We start from the raw sequence: 9,025 nt of genomic DNA, 5'->3' as shown, positions 1-9,025 counted from the left end.
AGCGCGCAAACACCAGAGCATCCATCGCTCTTAGTCAGCTAGCTAGAACAGAAGCCGGAGCTTCCACCGCTCAGTGGGTAGGCCTGGCCAGCTTCCCACGGCTTCTCCTGTCTCCAGAGAAACGATTTGCCGATCGGTTCTTTTGGTTCTCGGGAAGTCCAGCGGTTTATTGTTTTCGCCCTCACCTGACCCGAGAGCCGTCGGTTTACCTTACATCCGTTCCATCGGAACAGGACGGATGCTTGATTATCGATTACCCCCCAACCGAACCAAGATCCAGCGTTTTGTTGTTTTCTTCCCTTCGTCTCTCACCTGAACCGGGACGGAATCCGCCCGTGCAGCCACATTCACACCGGTGGTGCACAAGTGAGAAACTTTATTTGTCGTTGTTCAGGACTGAACTAAGTATAACTGCCTGCGCAACCACATCTACATCAGTGGAGTGCATGTAAGAAAGAGACTAAATAAAAGAAATATCTTGGAACCACAGCAAGTCCACCTCTCCCTCTCGCTAACTTAACATCAGGGGATAGAACCCACTGGGGCAACAGCCGCAACCCGGCTCGCACCTCGCACACAAAGCACTTCTCTTTGCAAGTAAATGTTTATCTGAAGGGTGTAACAGGAGCATAAGGCATCTGTTACCTTAAAGGGGGGAACAACTGAATGGAGGCTCTGAGATGGGGTAAGGCTTCTTATTAGGAGCTTCAAAAAAGCAGGCCTCAGGGGCTTGTAACCTGCCCCTGAGTTGAGGATCTAAGTGCTCTGCAATAATACAACTGAGGAGAGAGCCTTGCAGGGGAAGCTAGGCACTGCTGAAGCATCCAGGCTACAGCTGTAAGCTGCCATAGGTAAAGCCAGCAAGCCTAATCAAAGGACACCTGTAGCCAACTCAGGGAAGTCTCATGATTAGAAAGGGACAGAGCCTGGGCCAGGACAGCCAGTCTAGCCCTAGAGCCAGAAGGGAAAAGAGCTCTGCTGAGAGGTAGCTGTTGCTGTAAGACTGATGGTAAGTCTGCAGGCTACCAGGGAAGGAGCCCTGCATGGAGAAGACTATGGCTGTGGCTGGGCTCGCGCCTGGGACCCTGTTACATTTGGGACTGCAAGTAAAGACTGGAGAGCTTGTGGAGGATGGGTGCCAGAAGGAGAGGGAGCTACCTAAGGGACCTGGAAGCAGAGTGTAATGCCCCAAGTGGAGCAGTGCAAACCAAGGGGTAAGACCTGTTTTGGTGTTTGTGGGTCTGCCCCGAGGGGGGAGGCTTCCTCTTAAAATGATAGCGTGCTTCTCCTTTCTTGATGTTTGTTTGCTCAGAAGGGATGGTTTGTGTTAAGCACTTGCTTTCCCATTTTGTTGTACTAAACCAGTGGTTTGGGACTACAGAAAAGGTCTGGAGGTCCCAGTATTGCCTGAAGGGCCCCCAACTGCCTTGAGCCTGGCCCAGAGTGGGGCTGAAAAAAATTATGTGAGTAGCAGAGACAGAGCCAGGGGCCCAGAACGCAAGCAGAGGGAGAACCAGGGTCAGGAACCCCTAGCCCAAGAGAGGTGAACTCATAGCCTGAGAGGGGAAGAGCAAGGATCAGGGACATGTAGCTCAGTAGGGGGTGAGATCAACCTAGAAAGGTAGAGACTAGGGGCCCAGCAGCCCAAACGGGCAAAATCTAGGGCCGGGAGGCCAGAGCAAGAGGCATGGACCAGAAGTCCAGAGTGACAGACAACTGCCAGGACTGCAGCCCAGAAGTCAGGTCTGGGACAATGGGCCTTGGCTAAGGGACCAGCTAGAATAGAGGGATGGAAGCTTGGAAGGCAAAAGCCCCAACAAGGGAGTCAAGACCTGAGGCGGCCTAGTAACTTTGGGAACAAGTGTCCCACTTCAGTGATGATGCATGAAACCTGCGAGGCGTGCTGTAGGGGAGGTCAGAAGCTGTGAATAGACACGTACACTGGGTGGGTCCTCCTGGCCGAAGGATTGGGTTTGAGTTAGTGGGGTCCAGGAGCTGCGCTGGCAAGGAAAAATGAGGGTATGTTCTTGGACTCTCAGACAGCTTCCCTTTAACAATCTAACAATTACATCAGAAGTGTGCCAGGTGAGAGCGGAAGAGAAGGCACCTAGAACCGGAATGAGGCAGTAGCTGTTTGACCACCAGGGGGCATCACAGCCACCCTTGAGGCCTGGCCCTCCTACAAAGGGATGTGTATAGAATATGATCACAATTAATGACAAATCTGAAGCTAAGATTACAGATGTGGAAACCAATTCACACACATAATACTGATGCCAGAATATCATGCAACGTGATCAACAATTTGTTTGGGGGAAATCTCAGTGTACTTTTATAGCCAGTGTCAGCTGAAATTCCATTCTTATTGCAAATACAGAGGAAAATGGAAAATTTGCTTTTGGAAAACGCATTCTCATACAACATAGGAAGTCGTAAGTAGGCAGGAAAAATACGGAAATCCTGTCAACTGACTGAAATTAGACAGTGTATAGCTTCCCCTGAACTGTTCAGTTGGGTTGATGCAGTAAAATACACCTGGATGGATTTTAATTAACATAAGATAAAAGTAGATATTTTATAAAGTAAATAAATGGTCAAAGCTACAAAGAAAATAGATACAACTTAGACCATTCTAAAATATACCCACTGTCATAAGGAAGACGGGAAGAGAGATTAATTAATTGCTTGTAGCTCTAGCCAATTATTACTTCTAGCCATTAGAATTTCTCCAAGGGAAATTCAGTTTCCTCAAGAGGAACTGTTATTTACAAATTCAGTCAGATACAAAGTTCTGTTTTATGCCCAAAATTATAGTAGCCTCAGAATCTTATTCATGACATTCAGCCTTGTTTAAAATGAAATGTATATACAACTTGGCGGTAGCCAATGTTACAATCTTTCATATTTATCACATGAAATGTTGAAGTCACTGCCAAGTAGACTCAATCTGTACTTTAGATCCCATGCTGAACAAGTTATGCCAAACAATCCAATAAGATTAAGAGTTGGCAGATATAAAAGCTTTCAGCTTTCTCTATAAACAGTAAGTTACAGATTTGTATCCCATCCATCTCAGGCCTTTCTGACTTAGCCAGAGTACAGCTGGAACCACCACAGTTCTTTTCTAGTCAGTAACAAAACCACAAAAAACCCCCCACATACCACCACCACAGTTCTTCCCTTCAACAACGACATCATCCATATAAAGAAACTACTACTCTGTATCTGTATTACAATATTGTCTAGGAGCCCTAGTCATTGACCAAAAACTCCACTGCACTGTGTATTTGCATAGTACTTACGTAAGTGGCCTCATACATTCAGTTTATCCTGGGAGAGTTGCTGTTCTTCCAGAAGAAACCATGAGTGTACAGATATTTAATTTTTTTTCTCCCAAGATAAAAACAGTCACTACAGGACAAAAATAACTTAGGAACAACCAGGGTTACATCATTCCCAGGAGAGTTGCTCCAGGAACAGCAAATGTCTGTACATGCCATAGCTTCTCTAAGAGGAAAACAGTCTTCCTGCTTCTCCCCCAGGGAGATCATATCACTCACTGGACTCTGCTGCCCCAGAACCCTCACCCTTCATAATCCCCACATTGTGCTGCAGGGAAACACAGGCTGACCATGAGCAGTCTGGATTAGCTAACCAGGGCTTCCCTATGCACTACTGTGATGTCACCAGCAGACTAAGGAAGCTTGCAGAGCATGCCTTCCCTCACTCCACACCCCACCAGCTGCACAGTATCAGCACTATAAGCTCTCCACTCTTCACGGCCTCAGCATTCAAATGTTTGTACTCATGACTCTTGTAAATTTCTCTACCTGGAGAGAAAACCTGGGAGAATTCTCCCATGCGGAGGCACATGGGGGGGCCCAACATAACAATGAAATAAAAATGCTGCTTATTAAGCTGACCTGTCCCAGCATGCCAGGTGACTATCATCAAGGAGCACAGCTCCTCTTCCACCAATTTTATCTGCCTTTCCATCAAACTAATCCAAAGAAGAAAGTTTAATGAATTTATTGTTTTCCCTATTATATTCCCTAACTTTGCCATTCATTATTGGAATGAACATGCTGCTACCCCACCTGCTCTTATTAAGGGAGAGTAGTTTTTTTTTCAATAAGGATTTGTTAGATAATCTACCATAAAATTATCTGCCACGTACAATAATTTTACTAATGAAGGTGTATATTTTAATGGCACACATGTTTTAAAACAATTCAGGTATCATCTGGCTGATGGAAAATGCTGCAGTGAGATGAAGTCTAACAAAGCATATACAAAACACTATTTACAGAATGAGATCTATTCATAGCAGAAGAAAGCAAACTAAAAATGAAAGGAATAAGATTTAGCAATCTGCTCTGATTACAATTTCACTTTAATTATAAATACACCCACCACAAATTAAATACAATATACTTACATTTTCTGTAGTTCCAGTAATTACATGCAATCCATCATAAGTTGATTTGATGTACATTCCCTAATGGGTGTTAAAAATGAAAAAGTTTAAACAAACACTCATTTTTTGTTACATAAGCTATCCCTTGTAACATACTCAAAATTGATTATTTCATATTCCCAGACTCAAAGTTAGTAAGCAGTGTTACCTAGTATCAAAACATGTTAAATACCTCACTATTTAAGAATTTTCAGAGATTCAGTACTTACAAAAACTTACCAGTCAGTGTATTTTATAACTTTACCCCTTGCAAGTCACCTTTACCAATGTAACTTACACATTTTTAATGCACCAAAGAAAGATATCAGAAACTCTTAAGTCCTAAATCTTGGTTTCGACACAGATTCCCCTTTTAACCTTGAACAAACCATGTGAACTTTTTATACCTTTTTCTACACTTGAAGATTTTGTTTTGCTTGATGGTTATTAATCTTTCTGTACCAAGCACCTTTATAAAATTTCTCTAAAAAAATATACTAAATGCTTTTCATATTTTGTTGGTATATCCAAAAATGTTTGTTCCAAACACAAGCCAGCTTGTAACGTTACCCTGTAGACAACCTGCGCCTGTACCATTTTACCGTACTGCAGTATGGATGCAATGTTAAATGTAAAAGAAAAGAAGTGTGTGAATGTTTTAAACAGGCCAGCTACAAGTCAATACTACCTAATATTCTAACTAAATACATATAACTTATATATTCTATAACCAAAATACTAACAAATATTCATGGTTGGTATCTCTACCATTGCAGGTTGGTAGTTCAATTTCCTCATCTGTGAGTGAAGATTTTTTTTTCATTTGTAGAAGAGGAGTACTGTACAAAAGCAAAGCACTATTTACATGCAAGGAATTCCCACCTTTTGGTCTCAAAGCAAAAGCAACAGAGTTTTTTGTTTTCCTTCTCAATGGCTAGGGACAGAAATTACACATAAACCAGTGTAAGTGATCAGAAGCCAGTTCAAATCTGTAACACAACAGTTCAGTGTACATGAACCACTTTCAAAGTGGCCAAAACCAGTTTAAGATAAACCTGGATGGATATAGTATCAGACTTAACTGATTTAGGTTAAATCAGTTTATTGAACTTCTGTTTCATATCCCCTCCAAATTCAAGTTAACTCACAGGTCCCCTAGCATCCCAGGATGCTTTGCACCTTCCCTACAAACCCCCTTTCCCCTCCTCACATGGTGGGTGGGCTAGCCTTGGCCGCATCTGCCTGCTCCAGCCAAGCAGGGAGGCATGCTGTAGCACCCCCAGTTTCTGGCCTGGGCCACAGCAGGCATGTGGCTGTATTTCCATAATCAAAAGTCAATGTCTGTTCCCTTGCTTATTGATTCAATCTAAGCAGCTTAGACTAATTTGTGAAGATTGAATCGATTCAGCCTCAGACTTTTGACAGTCTGTACTTAGCCAATATTCTGGGCTACTTGTGAAAGGTTCCCTACACATATCCCTATTTTTGCAGACCCCAAGCCAGCAAGGCTCTATGCTGTTAGTGTCCTTATTCAATGCACAAGGTACATGAAGGGGTATAGGAAGGTGTATTTCTCAGAAAAGGGGTAGTCTAGTTTGTGCTTCCATCTTAAGTCTCTTATAAAAAGCATTCATCTAAGTAGAACTTTTGGCTAGATCAACTGGCTTTATCTGTGTTGGAGATATAGTTGATAAATATCACTGAGAGGCCAAATGTTTACTGTACGTTCCTACTAAAAAGAAACACCCCAACATACACCCAATGTGCCACCAAAAAAGGCCATCCAAAATTGTCTATATACAGTTGTTGCAGGTGATTCGCACAAATAAAGCACTACATTTTCAGTGATTTTTCAGGCAAGTTAACAGGGGTACATGACATATTACCACTACAAAGTTATGGGTTTTTTTAAATCAGCTACATATGCATAGATTCTAAACCTCTGAACTTCATCCTAATTACTGCCTGCCATGTCAACACACAACCTGTTTGTAGGCTTACTAAAAAGAGGATTGATCTTATATATCATTTCACTCATGTGTCCAATCCCTCCCACAGAATCACAACGGTTTTAATGGGAATAAGTTGTAGGAGAAACTGCTTGCAAATTCATCACTAACAATACAGGTGCAGCACACCACTTACCCATAGGGTAATTGCATAAGAAAAACAAATTAGTTCTTACCAGGCCTTCCCCAGGTTTAATGTTGGTTAAATGAACCTCCTCCAAACATGCACACTGGCTCATCAATGGATCTGTAGTTGATCTTATCATCTTATCACAAATTCCATTTAAAGACTTGGACTAAAACATAGAAGAAACTGGTTACAAATGCCACATATTCTACCCTTTTTAGAATCCCTCCCTCTACTTTATCTTCTCAACAAAGGTAAAGATTAATTTAAAAATCTAGTTAATTAAGGTATGAGATGACTAAGTAAAACATGAGAACATTTAGAATTACAGTCTATGTCTCTGTCTACAATAAGTAAGCAATACAACAATAGCATAAAACCCCCCCTATAATTATTGCCTACACCAATGCTGTTCCACCACTGGCAAGAACTCTGGGAGAGCTAGTATGGACAAGGACTAAATGTAGCTGGTTAGAAATGGCAAAAGCTTTGCAACAATTTAGTCATTTTTTTCCTTTGTGCGTGTGCATGTGCGTGTTTTAAATTGAAATCAAAAGCATTTTGACCACTTCTTTTGCCTACTGGTACTCAACACCATTCTTTAAACTTGCTCTCAGAAGTGGCAGTCAAGGTAGCATTAAAAACACCAGTGGTCACTAGCAACTTGTCTATACCAAGGATTAAATAGGCAAGGCTTTTGACTAAATGCATTTTAACATCAGTTATTGCCATGTCCGCTGCTGGAATCCTTATATAGACAAAACTTTTGTTTGCTTTTTGCCCCAAACGTAGCTGATCCCAAGCCAATGCCAAGTATCAATTTCAAATTCTGCCCTGAAAGGTGCAGCTCCTCATGAAGTTAATGGGAGCCTGGTTTCTTGATCTCAGCGAAGGATTTATTTGTCTTTTAGAATTTGACTTTTCAAAAAGGTAAAGTAACTGACTAGTCAGAGAGAACTGAATAGGAAAAATAAAGTTTTTGTCTTCTACAAGCAACTTTCCATTACACTCCTTAATGAAATTTGTACCTTAATATTAATTTAAGCAATAAACTTAGTTGTTTTTAAAAGCAAAAGGGGAAAAAGACTTTAAATTTTCAGAATAGTATTTACTTGTAATTGGCCTGGGAACCTGCAGAATGGCCCACCTGAGAGAACAGATGCTTCCACACAGGATTAGGAATTCTTCATTCTATACAGACACGTAATTAGGGAGTGGCACAAAACAGCAGCCTTGTATAAAGATAGCTCTTTTGTATACGATATTCTCAGGGCTTTTTTTTGTTGTGTTTTAAAACCAGATTTACAGAACCAAATTACAATAACGTAATTTAAAAAAAAAATTAAAACAATGCTGAAGTGTGAATACGAGGAACTGCACAAAACAAGGGAATTCCAAACAACAATACATATTTGGGAGTAAGTGTGTATCAATGGAAAACGTAAAAGGCAGAAAACTCCTATTTGCCTGCTCTCATTTATAGACAAAATTATTTTTAGCTATTGTGCTACTAAATTCCTAAGCATCTATTAACAAGCGGAAGGCCTTATCAAAGAACACAGCCTGGTTCATGTCAAAAGCAGGAAGCGATGATTAACTGTTACAAAAAATAAAAAGCATTTCATTCTGTCCCCTACTTGGTCACAAGTCTGCTTCAAAATGATTTTGAAAACTCAGAGCTTTTAAGCTAACATATAATTAGACACACAGCTTTCTAGCTCCATGGAAAGGACAGCTCTTTTTCAAGAGGGACCACAATAATATGCATTGTCTACCTAACATGGCACAAGTCTCATTTGGTAGATCTCAAATATATATCACAGAGGTTCCCAAACTGCAGTACATATACCCCTGGGTGGACACAAGACATCTTGGGGGGCACCCTAGAGACATTGTGGAATGGTATATTTAATTTTCCTTATATCAATAATTGGCATTTAAGGGATTAAAATATAAAACGTATGCTGGTGGGGTACATGAGCAGCTGGTAAATCTGGAAAGAGGTATGTAATAAGAAAAAGTTTAGGAACCTCTGATTTATTGGATTTACATCATATACAGTAATATCTCTATCTGGCATTTAACTAGCCAGAATACTCTACTAACCGGAAATTCTGGCTGGCCCGATGTGGGGAAAAGCTCTTGCACAGTGGCTCATAGTTTCATAGTTCATAGGGTCGGAAGGGACCTGAGCAGATGATCAAGTCCGACCCCCTGCCATGGCAGGAAAAGGTACTGGGGTCAAATGACCCCAGCAAGGTGTTCATCTAGCCTTGTCTTAAAGACCCCCAGGGTAGGAGCCAGCACCACTTCGCTTGGAAGTTGGTTCCAGATACTAGCCGCCCTGACAGTGAAGTAGCACCTCCTGATATCTAGCCCAAATCTACCCTCTGCCACCTTGTGACTTATTTCTAGTCACTCCTGGTAGTGCTC

At 41.4% G+C, this 9,025-nt stretch overlaps 1 protein-coding gene across 1 annotated transcript in view; it reads right to left on the bottom strand.

The window, feature by feature from the left end:
• Positions 1 to 9,025, bottom strand: part of CNKSR3 (CNKSR family member 3) — a gene marked incomplete at its 5' end in the record, with an annotated part of 70,296 nt that overhangs the window by 33,532 nt on the left and 27,739 nt on the right. Inside the window, 2 exons of the mRNA XM_019526744.1 lie at positions 4,439 to 4,498; positions 6,642 to 6,761. Of these exons, the coding sequence (XP_019382289.1) occupies positions 4,439 to 4,498; positions 6,642 to 6,761 (180 nt within the window). The remainder of the gene's footprint in view (positions 1 to 4,438; positions 4,499 to 6,641; positions 6,762 to 9,025) is intronic.

The sequence above is a fragment of the Gavialis gangeticus genome, unplaced genomic scaffold (genome assembly GCF_001723915.1).
Source record: "Gavialis gangeticus isolate Ggan-Ray unplaced genomic scaffold, GavGan_comp1, whole genome shotgun sequence".
In the NCBI taxonomy this organism is placed as follows: Eukaryota; Metazoa; Chordata; order Crocodylia; family Gavialidae; genus Gavialis; species Gavialis gangeticus.
This window is presented reverse-complemented; position numbering and strand designations above follow the sequence as displayed.